The sequence below is a fragment of the Nothoprocta perdicaria genome, unplaced genomic scaffold (assembly GCF_003342845.1).
Source record: "Nothoprocta perdicaria isolate Ctin4 unplaced genomic scaffold, notPer1 scaffold_348, whole genome shotgun sequence".
Lineage (NCBI taxonomy): Eukaryota > Metazoa > Chordata > Aves > Tinamiformes > Tinamidae > Nothoprocta > Nothoprocta perdicaria.
Genome location: NW_020455586.1, coordinates 22,585 through 40,136, shown reverse-complemented (window position 1 = coordinate 40,136; position 17,552 = coordinate 22,585). Strand labels below are relative to the sequence as shown.

Genomic DNA, 17,552 nt, shown 5'->3' with positions numbered 1-17,552 from the left:
ATAGTTATTTGCTTATTGAAACTTTTTGATTTCCCTTTATTTCCCTTTCTGAGTGACACTGCATTCTATGCAGTAGCACATCTAAATATACTTAACAGAGTATTTATTGGAAAAATAGAAGTCTTTTGAATAACGACAGCATTAGAGAATGGATATAATTGAACTGAATAGAATGAAACAGAACATTGTGAATTAAGAGATTTCAATGGTTCCTGAATATAAAAGTGCCTGTAAAGTGGAGTGGGAGAGAATTAACCTTTAAAAGTAGAAAACATTGAGCCTGTTGACTTATAAGCAAATTGGAAAGTTTTGTAGTAGTAGTGTGTAATCAGAGGCTTGAGTCATGTCATATAAATAAGGGTGAAAAACATGCTTCTAAGTGAAAGAAAGCAGATAATCTTCCTTRTTTGGAATCATGATAAAGCTGGTGGGGAAGAGAGGTAAATTTACTTGTAATGTATATGCTCTGCAGAAGCCTGCCATATTTAGGACCTGGTGTAACTGTCTAGTACTCTAAGTTTTGAAATATTTACACTTGCAATGTTGGATAATAATAATAGAGATTTGAATGACTGAGATGCAATTTTAAAAAATACTCTAAAATATTAGTTTTCTCAGAACAGCTACTTTGAGTATAAAAATAAAAGCAGTATGTATCACACCTGAAAAGTTGGGTGAGGGAACAAAGAAAAAAAGGTTTTGCCAATAAATTTTTATTGGCTTTTGGAGGAGGATTTTTGTTCGTATTTTTTCTGAGTTTTTTTTTTTTTTCTTCAGTGGCAGACCTAAGAAAATCAATTGGTGATGTAAAGCTGGCATTGCACAAGAAGACAGCTCATAGGGATTGATTCMGATTGTATTTCTACATAGTGCTGCTTAAATACCATAATCCTGAGATTTTATGTAATGCAGTTCCCCTTCCTAATGTGTTTTTCTGACTTGAGAGCCTGAGTTGATCCTGCACTATAAATGAAGCATGGTTGTTAGGGGAAGAAACACCCAGAAGTATAAATACCAAAGATAAAGGCTCTGAAGACTGAAATATTAATGACATGTATTCTATAGCACACTAGGGAGCTGAGTTACAGTTGCATAAGCATTTCTATGCTTCTGCAAGATTGCCTTTCTAACACTGACGTTTTCTCTATGCAGGATTTAGGGCAGGGAAGGGTCTGCCTGTAAATTCTTAAGGCTTTGTAATTAGGAATATAAATTGAATTCGGTTAGCAGGACAGAGTCTTTAGATCAGCTGCAACTGCAAGGTCAAGGGAGGATATCATCCTTCCTTCCTGGAATCTGGAAGTCCTGGGCTCTGTCCAGTCCTGGGCTCAAAAGAAACACGGACTTACTGGAGAAAGCCCAGTAAAGACTGTCTGCAAAGATGATGAAGGGCCTGGAGCATCTCTCATGACAAAAGGCTGAGGGGGCTGCAGCTGCTGAGCCAGGAGAAGGGTCCAAGGGGAGCCTTACCAGTGTTTATTAGTTGTTTGATGTGATGGAATGACACAGAGTTGGGCTCTTCAGTGGTGCCYGTGTCAGGACAAGGGGCTCTTAAAAAAAAGAGGCTCTAAGCACAAATTCCCAGCAGGTTTGTCTGGAGAGGGAGACTGTGGAGGTCCCTGTCCTTGGATCCTCAAAACGTATCTGGTCACAGCCCTGAGCGACCTGTTACAGCTGACCCTACTTGAGCATCTCCAGAAGTACCTTCCAGCCTCAACTGCTTTGTGATTCTGTGAAATATATTGCACTTACCTACAGAGTAGCTGTACTGGTAGCAATAGCACGTTGTTCCCTTCTGTGTATCCCCAACTCTAATTTAATGGGATGAGGAGATATAAATGAAAAATGGGATATATTGACAGTTTTGCAGTTTCATCTGACAGCAGGCTTTGGGTTATTAAATCCCATGTGAAGCTCTGGAGGGAAGGGCAACAAACCTCCTCCTCAGAGACTTACCTGCTATTCCCTCTCCGTGCATCTCTCTTATCCTTTTCCTCTACTTTGTTTAATCATTAAAGTCCATTAACTTAATCTGCCAAGTTTCAATCTGTTTCTCATGGTTCTTATTCCTGCTCAGTTTCTCAGCAAGTTCTGCCGTGAACTCCTTACACTCATCCTCTCCACTTTCCTTCCCAGCCAGATTCTGATTTCTTATTTTAGAACTCCTTGCTCTTGCTCATGGTTCTTATTACTACTGGATCCCGTATCCTGTCAGTTATCCATCACGCTTACATCATTAGATGTCTCTTTTCTCCTCTTTCCTCTTATAATTTTCAGGATCACTCACTTCATCTTGCTCCGGTTAAACTTTTCCGATCTCCTACTCTACCACTCCCTTCTTCCTATCTTGGAATGCTGAATTTCTTTGCCACRTTTTCCTTATTTGGATTCACCTCAGAATAATTTTGTCTCTGACTCAGGAGGAGGAGAGCATGTTTGCAAAACGAACCTGTCCTTGGCACTTTAATGTCTCACTTCTCTTGGCCAGGGCCCAGTTTTTAATCCATAAATATCTGAGAAAATGCTGACCTGGTAACCTTCACATATCTTCCAGCATTTCATAAGGGATATGCTCCCTTGCCTCCCCCTGCTTGACAGATGTCCTCCTCATTGATGACAGTTACTGCCACACTTTTAAGTCTCTGGGTGAAGCCCAGAATGATGCCTTAAATGGGAGAGCATTGGAACTGAGACAAGTGAGAAGCAGCCTAACCCTCTAACTTGGGAGATAAGATGTTCATCTGGGAAGACAGAGTGAGTTGCTGTCGTGTTCCTATTTCCTGGGTTGCTCCTGAAGACTTTCATTATTTTCTCCCCTTCAGGCTGACCCTTTTCTATTGCCCTCCTAGGCTGTAATACATTTAAAAAAAAAAAAAAAAAAAAAAAAGGAAGGGGCCAAGCTCTTCTCAGTGATGGCCAGTGATAGGAAAAGGGGCAATGGGTACAAGTTGCAACACAGGCAGTTCCATCTCCATGTGAGGAAGAACTTCTTTCCTGTGAGGGTGACAGAGCCCTGGAACAGGCTGCCCAGGGAGGTTGTGGAGTCTCCTWCTCTGGAGATCGTCAAAACCCGCCTGGATGCCGCCCTGTGCCCTGGGTGTCCCTGCTTGAGCAAGGGGGTAGGACTAGATGATCTCCAGAGGTTCCTTCCAACAAATCTATGATTCTGTGATTCTGTGAATAATTAAAAAAATAAAACTGGATCCAGAGGCTAGAACATAAGACTTCTTCCTAGCTGAGTGTCCTGATGATATTTGGGCTTTTCCATGCTTGCTGGCTTTTCTTAGCTTCCTTATGGCTCAGCTGTGGTGGGGGTGGAAGGGAGGAGATGCGGCTGATCACACGATTCTGCAGAATGGCCAGAATGTCCCCGAGGATGACATTCAAATGCATCTCTCAGGCATTTGAATCCCTCTGAGGAACATCTACCCTTCCCAGTTTCTCAATTTTCTGAATGAATGCTTAAAATAACAAACCTTTCTCTAAAGAGTAAACTTTGCTTTTAACAGTGTTGAAAAAAGAAACCTATTTATGCTATTTATATATCTTCCCAATGCTTGCCTGTTCTTTCTTCATCTTCCCTTTTTCCTGTCTTTTTGCCTGGGATTATGCTTCTATCTTTAGGAAAGAAATTTACTGCATTAATTCTTACCTCAAAAAAATCTCTTTAAGAGCAGTATGTTGGCATTACTTTGGATCCCCTTTTCTTGAAGGCATTAGTAAACTTCAATGAAATCTTCTTGTATATGGATAGAACAGTAATTGGAGGCAAATCTTAAGTAATCATAGCATKGATTAACTCTGTAGGGAAGTCTGTAGTGTGTTCCTCCCTTTCAGCCATGTGCCTGTCTTTTCTGTTTTAACATGTTTCCTCATCTTTGGCTTCACCATTGCATCAGATGCATTTCAACAACAGATGAAGTGTTTCTCATATGCCACAAGAAAAATTGGCATGTTCTCATGAATTGATGATGTTGTCATTTACTTGCTGATGCTCCAGGCAGCTATTGTAATGCAAAATTTTTCACAGAGGGAAATCGGTAGGCATTTTTTGAGTCTGTCCTATTTCATTTGTCATAGTACCTGGAGTGCTGTGGTATGATTGCAAAGAAATAGGAACCTTCAACTGCACAAAGCTGTCTTGAGCAGGCAGGATAAGACGGGTAGAAATTTAGACTAGATATGACTTACACCTCTTGTACTTTAGAGTACTTAGCTTAAGAATGCAGCCTGCTTTTGTAGTAAAAGGGAAGATGTTTAGCTTTCTTTAACAATTAAATTGCTACTAAACCCACAGCTGCTTTCTGTATCAGAAGAAAATATGATGCAGTAAAAAATGGAAGTACTTGCCACATTTGGATTCATTGTGCTCATGAGACAGTCTGATTATAATGCTTTTATTTTCAGTTTTGGATGACCGTGATTTGGATGGGACTTGGAACCAAGTAGTGTTAAGTTTCAAAGTGAAAACCTTGATAAATCCATGGTTTGTATTCTGTGAACATATCTTCGCCCCTGTTCTTGCCTTCTTATACAGTGAACAAGGTACAGTTTGACCCTTGACTGAGATGTGACTGTCCATGGGTGCTACAGTTCTATCTTTCTACATTTCAAAGTATAAAATTTCAAGCATTATGTTACACTGACATAGTACCTCAGATTAATCAATATAATAAACCTTGCCATTGCCATCACTTTATCAGCCTTAGCTTGGAATGAATGTACTAGAATATCTATACTTTGCTTCATGGTCATTTCTCCCTTTGCAGGTAAGAAAGGAGGCAGGAGAAATAACCACTTAGTTTAGGTAAAAGAGTTTTCTGGAACAGCACTTTGCTTTATATTCTTAGAAAGGTATAGATTACCTCTGACTTCTGGAAAGCCAAGAGCATGGTTGAAGTTTCTTCCTGTTCCCTTCCTTTCAGGATCTGTGATAAGGACAAATCTTCTTGGAGTTGGGCCTTGCCCATGTGCTGCAGGAACTGACTTTGCTTATTTTCTGATCATTGATTTACTTCGTAGGTCTATGTCCCCAGGCTTAACTCATGGGTCCAATGGTATTTATCCCTGTGAGCTTTAATTTTGGGAAATTGTAACCAGAACAGATTGTAATGATCAGACAGCTATCTTTAACCAAAATACTGTCTCTCTGTCATAACAGATAAAGAGAGGAGAAAAATAYTATAAAAGAGCAGAGCATTTCTTTGGTTTTTAATTTACAGACTACAGTTTAATTTATAGACTGTCTTTTGGCAGCTGACCAATCGTCCCAAAATAAATTAACTTCTGGATAGAGGAAGTGTCTTTTTACAGCTCATCTTTTGGCTTTCGTGTTCACAGGATTTTATCCTCCTCTCCTCTCCCTCTYCCTTCCCCTCTCCTTCTTCCTCTCCCTCTCCTCACCACCTATGTGACAATTAAAAGTATGGTCTTCACAGATGACATCAGAAAATGAAATGACATTATGAGTATCAGAGACTGAGGTGACCATATTACAAGCCATTACTTCTTTCCTGTTTTTCACACTTCTCTATTAAACCTCATCAGCTGTTGTAGTATATCCACGTCAGTCACACTGTCAGTAGGGCATAGGAGATKAGGAGATGAAAATATTGATTGAATATTTCAATCTGTTACTGAAAGAAAACAGTACAAAGATGAAAGCACTACTCTTTTAAAAAATCATCAGAAGGCTTTTCAAACAAAATGYTAAAAATTTCTTGTCTTTGCACTCCCCATCTTTCCCAAACAAAAACATACTGCCACACTATGGCCTCTGTATTTGTGAAAACTGAGTTTGAAGAGAATCCACTTCAGACTTACCTGAAAGGATTTCTTTAATCACTGGACAACACATTCAAGGTAAGGCTTACTCTATTTAAATCATTCACCAGTTACTCTATTTTTTGAGAGAACCTGTCTGAGTAGGAGCTGTGAGCTGCAGTTCTTCTACTTAATAGCAACATACAGGAGTGGTAGATAACACGCCCAAACCTCTACAGATAGGGCATGCTTACCGCCTTGGTAGAGATTGTCTTTGGAAAAGAAAACTAACTTTGTGTATTTGGGCATCACTGAAAGGAGAATAACTATCTTTTATGCTATTTTTGAAGTTTACTTTTGAATTTTAACTAAGTAGGTTAGATGTATAAACTGTACCTTGAATTTTTACTTTAAGTAACACCAGTTTGTGTATCCAGACTGGAGAGTTCTGAGGAGGCCATCTGACAGTGAATTTTTGGTACTTTGGTAGTAAACTGTTAGTATTTTCTCATACATATACTCAAATCAGTATGTCAGGGTGGACAGTCCTTCAACTCCCAAAGACACACTGAGAACTCTTAGAGAAACTGTGTAGACTATTGATGCTTGGTTGTTACAATACTTGTCAGTTCAGGGCCTGRCTAATAGTAATTCTGAAGTCTGAACTCTACAGGTGAGGGAGTGTGCTGCCTCTGAAGGGAGAATGTGTTGCTCTGGGGCCTGACTTTTTCAGATCAAGTTCATACTGAAAGCTTGGATTTCATTACTTTTGCCAGTTGGAAAAGGTCCATCAGAGTAGACAGTGTAGACAGTTGGCTCTTATTTCATTTGCGTGCACTCTTATCACCTTGGGCTGTAACACCATTTGACCTTAAAAAGTTAAGTAGGATCAGGTCAGCACTTGCAAGAGATTATTCTCTATTTTTTTTCCTGTAAACTCTTTTGGAGAATCATTGGGTGAGATTATGGCTTCTGAATTAGTGCTACCCTGATCCATTAGCAAAGTAGCCTGGAGGTGTTTTGTTACTGTACATGCTGAAAATGGATGGTTAGGATATTTTTTATAATTTCCATGCACGAGGGCATTTAACTTCCTTTTTTGGCCACATTCTAATTAGATATTTAAACAATGCTATCAACATTCCTTTTTAGTTTTAATTCTTACTCCTTGTCTTTCCTGCTTTTCCTGCATTTTATAGGCTGTTTAACAGCGCTCATCTTTCTTCTATCTTTATTCAATTAAGAGCCCATTAATGTAAGGAGTATCATTAGTTATGCAGTAAGAGAGATTTAATATATGCTAATAACTGATGGAAGATAGCCAACTGAATTTTGAGGTTAATGCTTCTTGTCTGAGCACTGTGCTATCAAATGGATGTTACACAACAGTTAGTGTAAACAGAACATGTATCGTGTAGCATATTTAGAACCAGGTCATATTTCTACTGATTCCAAGCCAAAGTGTTCAGATCAACTCAGCATAAGGCCCATTTTCATAATTTCCTCCATTATTAAAGATTCTGTATTTAGCAACTTATTACTTTCTCATTTGATCTGTCTCCTGTTATTTCTCTTCTTCCTTGCCTTTTCCACTTGAAGGACTTCCCCAGCTCTGTCTTAGAAGAACTTCTGCCTTTTTTCTTCAGGTGTTGTGCTAATATAAAGCATTTCATATGACATTCGAATGTATCCACACAATCCTCTAGTTCCCTCTACAAGATTCAACAGCTTGTCACATATTTTTATAACTAACCTTCTACTGATTTAACAACTCAAGTCTTCCATATAATTTAGTATGTCTCTTTGGAAAACTGTGTTCACAGTTTAGTGGCAATGTTGATGTTTGCTGTGCCTATGAGAATGATGTTTATGTGGTTTTCATAATGATGTGATTGATATACTGCGAGATTATTTGTCAGCAGTATATGACTATCTTGTTCACCCTTGATGTTAACTGAGAATGAAGGGATTTCRAGGAACATGCTCCAAAGACAATATACTTTTATGGTAAAAGATAAAAGAAATACCTGAACTATTTCAAAGAACACTATGAGACCTTTGCCTATTAGGGAGAAGATCTTAAGGAACTTATCTAAATTCAAATGCTATTTCAAGAAGAGTTTGGCCATATAAAGGCAAGAACTTCTGTGAATGCAAAATCAAGACCAGAGGAACACTCTCTGTTTCTCTAATAGAAAAATATTTCACTTGCTGTATGTTAACTATCACATCTCAGTCTAAATAAGGTTCTCCACCAGAAACTCTGGTGCTGTCTATGTGAACCTGCTTACACCAAGAGATGTGTAGACTGAAGAAGGTAATTACATACCTTCTGTGCATACCAATTCTATGCCTCTCCAAATCACAATAGAAGAAGAATTATGAAGAATCTCCCTGAAAACACTCAGGAAAATAGTGAAGAGTTTAATCTGTTCTAGTTCTTCTATGGATGCTAGTATCATCTATGGATGCTTGAATAGTACCCTTCCCATGCACTTCCATTCTTACAAGATTCCCTTCTTACAAGAATTGAGACCAGAATGAACTTTTTCCTCTATTTGACCCTATTCTACCAAAGAGTCAGCTGTTATTATGTTAGAATATCATCAAAATTGTTAGAATCCATCTGTTGGGGCATAATTTCAGGAAGCTTTCTTCACGAACAAGAGAACAAGGACTGTAACACACAGACAAATATCTCCAGGAGAATAAGTTCCTACCAGAATTTTAAATTTGATATGATGAAATTTAAGTGAATTGGCAAAACTTTCCTAACATTTGCAAGTATTAAAAGACATTTCACTTCATTTTTTTTTTTTTGTTCTAATAGTCATATTCTTATTGCATGATATATTTCCTGCTGGTGTGTTATTTTCTGTTCTGACTGCTCTGCATGCGGTTAACAAACAATAACTTCTTTCTTCATACAGTGCCAGAAGGAGTTTAGCTATTCTGAATGATACAGAAGAGTGTCTTTTATGGTGCATACRGAGATTTGCATGGAACCAAGCAAATCTGCCTAAAGACTCATCATTTTGTCAGCCTTCTTCAGAATCATTAGTTTCTTCTTGCTGATATAATATCTTGTCATGATTTTGAAGTCTGCTATGTGATGCCCCTGAAGGAACAAATGCTCTTGTTTATTCCACAGAATATTAGGATCTTATTAAAGAGTAGGGAAAAATGAAGAAAAACCCACAAAACTAAAGTTGTTATGTCAGTTTCCCCAGAGAAAAAACACTCGTGGGATCACCAAGTGGTGATCAGTTAGGTACCCACAAGAGATGAAAAGTTGTTCCAGACATTGACATGGTGTTATTAATCAATAGATTTGGCATTCTTCCTTTAATGGCGTGGATGGTACAGCCTGAGTGGGGAGCAGAATCCTTTATGACTCACAAAATCTTAGTGTAGGTAATAGGCACCCACTGAGTTGAAAGATGAATGCTAATATAAAAATCAGGATGGAAATGTATATTGAACACTCTGTCTAGCAGAGTAGCTGCAATACTTCACAGAATCACGAAATGGTTGAGGTTGGAAGGGCCCTCTAGAGGTTCTACATTAATTAGCATGTATTCTGTTTGTGTTAACTTTATAAATTTATACTACTTATGTATTTTTTTATAATAATATATGGATTATATTAGTTTTAATTTTCCTGTGTCCCATCGTTAACATTTCAGGTTGCCAGGTCAGTCTTGGTATTGAAAGAACTAAGAATGAGCATAAACATTTTTGCTCTTTCTTCCTCTTGTGTGTTGCAGGTCTCTGATTTTGTCTGATACTTAGGTTCAGTTGACTTGCAACCTTCAAGCGGTGGATCATGAACCTGAATATCTTTATGATACTTTCTTTCTGTCTGTTACCGTTCTTTCTCTGTTCATCTCTCCTCTTACTCTGCTGAAACCACTCTGCAACTCATAAAGGAAAGGGAATTTTTCAATAGGTTGTGTGGCCTTAAAGTACTGAAGCATATGACAGAGTGAATGACAATAACTGAGGCTATGATATCTTGAGGTTACAGTGGGGAAGGAAATGTGCTAGATCTAGGGTACTAGATCTTCTAGTAGTGCCAACAGCCACCATCCAATTACTTTGTGGTTTATGTGGATCGACTCAAAGATGATAGATCAATGTTTTTGTGCTGATGAGAGAGCATTTGCTCTCATTTATAGGCACTCGGAGGTGCAGTTTCTTCATTATGTAATATGCAGACTTTGACATCTATGAATTTGAATGATATTTGCAGATTTGAAATAGAAACTCTGCTTTGGAAAAGATGGTAACCCAGTTATCCAAACCTCTAACATGCTTTCTAGGGGAATGTAGCTTGTAAACATGTTTTGCTTTAGCCAATTTGCCAAGAGATTATAATTGGCCGTGAAAGCAAATTTCTTATTTAAACTTGGAATGACTCTAAATCATCCTATGTGATGATGACAAAGCTGAATCTGCCTTTGTATTCAGCTAAAAAAAAAAAAACCTTCTCCTTTAGACGAATTGTCATGGATTATGTAGCTATCATAAATATTCTTCGCATAGCAACAAGGATGGTATTCAGGGTAACAAGCCAACTGGAAAGAATCCCTTTTACTAGGCTTGTTGGGATGAGGGGATAAGCTTTCCTAACAGCAGTAGTGCTTTCTCTCCTGCTGGTCATAATTTTAACTGCTAGGATGTATTTCAAAGGTTTGGTGACAAATTTATAAATGATATAAAGATTCCTTTGTTTACAGTCAAAAATAACTATAATATATGGAAAGTGAACAATAAAAGGATGCAGGAAATAGTAAAAACCTTCAAGCATGTCAGGTTATGAAATTATGTAGCATGGCAGCTGCCCTCAGAGTGAAAGAGAACCTACGTCTTTTCCTTTGGATTGCTAGAAAAGAAGGCCAGACATGATAACATGTCACTTGTTTACTTTACTTCTTCTGATTTTGGCTTCTTCAGCAAAACAGGAGAGAAATTACTTTGTGCAGTCATAAACTGAACACTTAAATTAGAATTCAAAAGAGTTCCCATATATCATGATACCCATTAATGGCAAAATGCATTTTCATTCACACCATAATTCAAAATCTTGCTTCCATACCAGCTTTTTTATACAAATTGGTAGTTTCATTATCAGCACACTCAGCTTTTATGTTTTTATAAGTTGGTTGACCTTTTATACTTTTGCTTTCAGGGGAAAAAGAAGATGAACAGATAGTCGCAGATATCATGAGACGGCGTTTTTTTCCTGCTGTTTTAACTCATAAGGCCTGGGAAGGCTTTCACTTTGCTGGCCATGAGATAAAAATTACAGAAGCCACTGATTCTTACGGGGCAGTAGTCTGGCCATCGGTACAATATTAATGCTTTTTCACTCTTATTTTGCATGTTAGTATGTTTTGTTGGATGTCATAATGGCAAAAGGTGACTTTCTACATTTTCTCTGTTTCCAGTCTAGAAACATCAAACCTGTGCTTAGCCTGATTTCCTGTGGGCTTCTAGTTCTCAAAGCTTAGATAATATCTCTTGTTTATTCCCTTTTCCTCTCCTCTCCAGCCAATAACTTTTGACCCCATTATCCAATTACAAGTAAATTTTACAGGAAAGATGACAGTCTCAAGGTAATTACAATTTTGTACATGTTATAAATATAGATGTCTGTATAGAAGGCAGACTTAGATTATGGAAATAGTTATGGTATGATCTCACCAGGTATTACCTGTGAGAGAATCTACACAGTCTACTTATGTGAGAAACACATTAACCTTATAAATATCCAGCCAAGGAAAAATGTTCTGTTGGAGCTATCAATTTCTTCAACAGCAAGCAGTGTATGTGGTAGAGAACTCTCATATTCAGGAAATATCACTCATAGTTCTAGATATACGAACTGTTAATATCCACTGTGGGAAGAGGCTTTTTCAAGATTTTCAGTTCATGCGATGATGGACATAATTGAGTGTTTGGGAGCTGTTAAGGAAAAATGAAAGAAAGTGGTGTGGTTGGGGATGTGTCATGATGCTGATGGCATTTGGAAAACGTCACAGGAGCAGAGTGGCTCTCAGGAGCTCCTACAAGGAGAAGACTTTTGTGATTTTGAAGATCTTTTCCAACTATAATCATTCTTTGATTCTATGACGAGATTCAAAAGTCTCCATTTCTCTACCAACAGTGTTAGACTCCTAAGGTTTTGACAGTTAAAAAATATGCCCACAGTTAAACTAAGCAAATGGCATATTTCCCTGCTTTGAACTGCAAGCACTCKTCCTTCTCCTAGCCTGTCTGGCAAGCCTTTTGTGCAATATCTCTTAGCAGTTTCAGTGCACTTCTTCAAGGAACTATGGACTGACTGCCTGTTGTTCTCATAAAATGACAGGCTGTCCTGAAAAGTGTAATGACACTTCTGTGTTTCTTCGTGTTTTCCATCTGGCACTATTTGAACCCTTCTGGTAAATTTCAACCAGATTTGCCAAGAGGGCAGAAGCTTAAAGAAAAAAAGTTTATCCGTGTTTTGGGGAAAAGAAATGAATTTTCGAAGATTCAGTGATTCAACACATAGAGCTTTGATCATGCCAGTCAGTTTCTGTAGCTAAGTATGGCAAGACCCTGAGAGAAGAGGTTATAGAAATATAAGAAGTTAGGAGAAAAACTTAACAAAATATGTTTAAGAAGTTAGTCAAACACCAAAAACAAATCTTGTGAAACCTGGGCTAAGTTAGTTCTGGTGCTCATAGAGCTATTTCTTTGATGTAGAAATATACCAAGTTTTTGGTATACTCCTGTACTAAAGTTTTGTTGAGTAGGAGATACCTGTGAGTTTGTGTACAAGATCTTTCTCCTTTTACTCTGAATTGTGCGTTAGAAARTGAAAGTTTTGCTTGAGTTTCTATTATGTTTTGGATCAATATCCCTCTTGTTCTTTTTTTCTCTGTTTCTTTCTCAATCTGTTAAAAGCAAAGCTAAGAGTGTAATTTGCTATTCAAAATTGGGACACTGATAATTGTGTTTTCAAGTGGTCATTCATACTGCAATGGAAGTATGTATATTCGTTATATTTATCAAGGTAGACAATGTAATTTTCTAAACAAAATAGCTTTTGGCTTTTATCAAGTTATGGAAATAGTATGGGAGACAAGCTGGAAACTATCATTGCAAAAGGAATGGAGGTAGTAATTTCTTTTTCAACGGTGAAATAAAGTATAATTCAGCATATGCCAGTCTGTGGACAACCATCTGGTCAGCATTAAAATAGGACAGAAAAGCTTAAGAAGCTTCTTGATCACAGCACATAAATATGTACATAAGGAGACGATTGTAGAGAACTCTTTGTAGTTTTGTTTGCTAGAAAGGTTTGTTATGCTTACCAAGCTAAGCACGCAAAACTGCAAACAAGAAAGCTGAAGTGAAAGCAAAGAGATAAAGCTGATGGTCTCTTTTGAGTCATTATGGTAATTAACTATTCTTACAAATAATTAATTATTGAAAGAGGTTAACATGGATTGCAGTTGATTTTCTTGCACAAGCAGTTCTTACATAAAGGTGTCTTTGTGAAGGACACATTTTAACTCAGCCAGAAGTAAGTGCAGTTATGTACTGGAATAGCTGACTGGAATTTTCTGGCTCATATTACACAGTGTGACAGATTAGATAATTGCAGTGGTTCCTTCTGGTTGTAATGCTTTGCAAGTATATACTGAAGTATGTTATAGAATTTGTTTTATCAGCCTATAGAGCTCAAAGATCATAGTGAGCTGTGATCCTTTCAGGACATTATTTGAATTAACATTGGTCATTGGAACAGATGGGAAGTCTCCCCAAATTTTTTTGCATGCTTATAAATGACGCTTATTTGGTGAGAGATTTTGTTTCTTTTATTCGTTCAATATGTTCCCTCCTTACAGGCTCTTGTTCTGTGTTATTTTTTGGAAACTAATTCTAAACAATACAATTTGGTTGACAAAAATGTGATTGAAATTGGAGCTGGAACTGGGTTGGTCTCCATAGTAGCCAGTCTACTTGGTGAGTACGTATCATTGCTCTTATGCTCTTAGAAATGTCTACGAGGTGAATCCTGGATGTCTCAGGAAGTGGCTCAGGTCCTCAAAAACAGAGTTGCTTGAAGCCTATAAAGAGAAAGAAAAAGTGAATTCTGAAAGGTTATTTGGAAATTGGCTCTGTTGTTTCCTCTGTAAAATTATGAATGTATTTGTTCAATAAAGGATGTTCCAGTCGATGAAGCTGCTGTTAGGTGTTAAACAGSGGATCAAATTAAGAAGCTAGTGGCCTGAGGTACATGTCAGGAGCAACTAAAAGATGACAGATATAGGGAAGTCTTATTCTTTTGTCCAAATAGCTCTGGGATGCCAGGTTGTTTCTTTCCCAAATATGTTGGACTTTTCTCTTTTAGCAGTTGGTCCCTGAGCTTTCTGCTACCAGCACTTTGTTCTGTTTTCTCTCACCACAGCCTGCTCTTTCTCAAGAGTAATCCAAGTTAGTAACTTCTGCATTTTAACAGAATGTTAACACTCTGTAGTATGAAAAAGCTTTTTGTCACGTGAAAAGGAAGGAGCCTGAAACAATGCTTAAATCTCACACTGACTTTTTTGTATATGTCAGTCTTTCTCAGTCCGTACTGTCTCACACTACTCTTAACCAATGTGCTATGAGGACGCAATAAGAATTCGATCCTCTCCCCTCCTATCTCCCCTGCTTCATTTAGAAGTCAATCTGTAGAGCTGACTATCTTTAAATGTAATTATTTATCTGAGAGCCAAATACCAATTTTAAGCACAATGTCTAAGAGCTACTGGGAGCTTTTACAGTGCTCTGTTCTTCTCCTTGATATCTCTATGATAATTTCAGTTCCCTGGGTAGTGTTTTTTGTGAGGGGGCTTTTGCTCAAGTCTTGAAGTGTGTTCAAAGACTACCTTTTTTTTTTTCTCCTCCTTATCATAGGTGCATGTGTAACCGCCACTGATTTGCCAGAACTACTGGGAAACCTTCAACACAATGTTCTCCAAAACACAAAACTGAAATGCAAGCACCAGCCTTGTGCTAAGGAATTGTCCTGGGGAGTGGATCTGGAGAAGAACTTTCCTAGGTCTTCATGTCACTTTGACTACATTATGGCTGCCGATGTTGTTTACCACCATCCCTTCCTAGATGAACTCCTCCTAACTTTTGATCACTTGTGCCAGAATGACACTGTTATTCTTTGGGCTATGAAATTTAGATTGGAAAAAGAGAACCAATTTGTGGACAGATTTCAGACATTGTTTGACTTAGAAATAATCTTTGATTTCCCTAGTTTGAACATAACCTTGTATAAAGCAATGAGGAAAGGCAGGATGCAGTCAGACACTCCAAATGGGCTGTCTGAAGAAGAAATACCTAAAGATGGCAGTTTCAGCTGTCTGTAGCTTTCTAATAAGTTCCATGTTAGTAGATGTTTAAACCAGCATGAATGGCATTTTTAGAGACAACTAAAACGAAACATCAGGTTCCTAGTATATCCCTAAAGAATTCCTGAATTCACTTTACTGATCGTTTCATAGATAGAAATATCTTTTATGTGCTAAACTGACAACATTAATGACTTTCAGAAGTCTTACTATTATTGCTATGGGATATATAATGTGTATTTCGTAGCTTTCAATTGAAACTTTTAGCAGTGCCTTACAAGGTAGGCCAATCATTGGAAACTTAAGACTATGGTAAATTATTTAATATTTATATTGTCAAACCTAATTTTTTGCTATTCCCACCCAAGTATGCAAATCTTTTCTTTAAATTGATAGTAGGACAGTAAACTAGCTTCACAAAAATGCTGGTAAGTGTATTGTCAAAATAGAGAGACAGAATATATGATATCTATCTCCCTGATTTAATGAACGTACTCTCTACCCCTTTCACCTATTTGGATTTGCGGATTCTAACCACAGGTAACTACATGGATGAGGCAACAATGAGGGAACCAATTCTCCTGTTGCTTGAACAAAGGTCGTGAATAAAAATAGTATAGCATATCACCAAATCCKCTTTCAAACATCTTAAATTGTTGGAGGGTTGCCCCTACAAAAATAGGTCATTATCYGAGTCTCAGAGCACAACAATGCAGTAATGACAATGGGACAACAGCCAACAATAGAAGCTTTGCACTGCTGGCTAGTAGTAACTGGAGGTAAAAAACTAAACCAACATGACTTGGTGTCATTGTCATAGATAGAATTATGCTTTTTGATTYGCAAACAAAGTATTTTTTTCTCCTAGTCCTTCAATGCTGCACGTTCCCATCTTTAGTAGAAAAACTAACATGATTTAAGCTAATCAGAAAACTTTTTCAGGAGTAGATTAATAAAATGATTCTTTGGACACCTAGATTTTCTGATTCGATTTTTTAATCGAACAGACTTTTTAATAAGTMTGTTTTAGTATGTTTAGATTAGTAAAAGTACAGACCTTTGTAGGTTAGAGAAGCAAATGTGTCTGAAGTGCTACAGGCCATGCAGTGCTTTGCCACATCTGTAGGTAATTGATCAAGTAATACAGGGACTCTATGGACTGTCAGCCTTTATCTTTTTTCACTGTCTCTACTCCCTCTAGGATTTTTTTATATATTGTGAATTTCGAGTACTTTCAATTTAATTTCATTTATTTATTTATTTATTTTTGTGATGATAACTTCTGGAACATACTAGTGTTTGTGATTCTTGTTATTTCTTATCTATTTTTCTTTTCAGCCTGGAAATAGTATGGGACAGGACTATCCTAAATGGGTGAAAGGATGGAAATGCACTCTTACTACCAACCTGGCATTTGGCTTGCCTGGACACATTTTCCCAGTATTAAAGATGAAGTGGTACACAGAGTAGAGTCCAAGCTGAGACATTTTTCTTGTGAGGATCCCCCAAATGAAAGGAGGTGGTGATAAAATTCTATAGGGAGGACATGGTGGCAGGAAGGGTTTGGAGGGAAGACTACAAAGAAGATGCAACTGTAGCAAGAAGGTGAGATGAAAGAAGAGAAAGGGAAGAGGGAGACAACAGTGAGAACAGTTATTAAGGGATTTTAAAGAAAATCTTACCATCTTCATCAATTAGTTTTCTGTGACAACTTGTATAGGTAGCAATAGCATCTTTTATTAGACCAATCAGTATAATTATAAAATTAGGCGGTGTCAGCTGGTATAAGACAATACCTCCTCTTACATATGTTATTCTGTTTTTGTCCTGTGATTTCTACAGCTTCAGGAAAACACCACTCTAGCATGAATACAACCATTTTTCCTGTCACAATTTAGGTAACAGAAACAGTCTAAGTTTAAATGAGTGAACACTCACATTTCTGCCATTTCTAGATTCCCTCTCTTCCTTCCTCTGATCTCACTTGCAACTATCAAATTCATTGCAACTACAATCCTTGCATCTCAAAAGGCACCTCTGCTCCATGGATAAATGAATCGTCATGATAATTTAATGGGATAATTTAATGGGAAGATTCTTCATGCACCAAAATCCACCAGCAAAAACATGTTGGGAACTCCAAAATTATTTTGGCAAAAGAGAAAAAGGATGACTAGAGCAAAGTAGAGAAATGCAATTTTAAATAGCTGTTCTGATGATTATTCCTTCCATTAGGACTGTCAGCTGTCATCATGCTGAGTTTCTGCAGGTCAACAGGAGACAGGCYTGTAGAGTGGATCTAGGATCAGGCTCTTCAGACTCAGCAGCCTGCTAATATTTATGTTAATATTTTCTGTAATGTGACATTACCCCTCTTTCCCACAAGGCTGT

The 17,552-nt window shown here is 37.6% G+C and overlaps 1 protein-coding gene across 1 annotated transcript in view; it reads left to right on the top strand.

The window, feature by feature from the left end:
- The window catches only part of LOC112951373 (protein-lysine methyltransferase METTL21E-like), an 18,355-nt gene extending 3,176 nt beyond the window's left edge, over positions 1–15,179 (top strand). Inside the window, exons 4-6 of the mRNA XM_026044047.1 lie at positions 10,955–11,112; positions 13,662–13,779; positions 14,716–15,179. Of these exons, the coding sequence (XP_025899832.1) occupies positions 10,955–11,112; positions 13,662–13,779; positions 14,716–15,179 (740 nt within the window). The remainder of the gene's footprint in view (positions 1–10,954; positions 11,113–13,661; positions 13,780–14,715) is intronic.
- Positions 15,180–17,552: the final 2,373 nt, after the last annotated feature.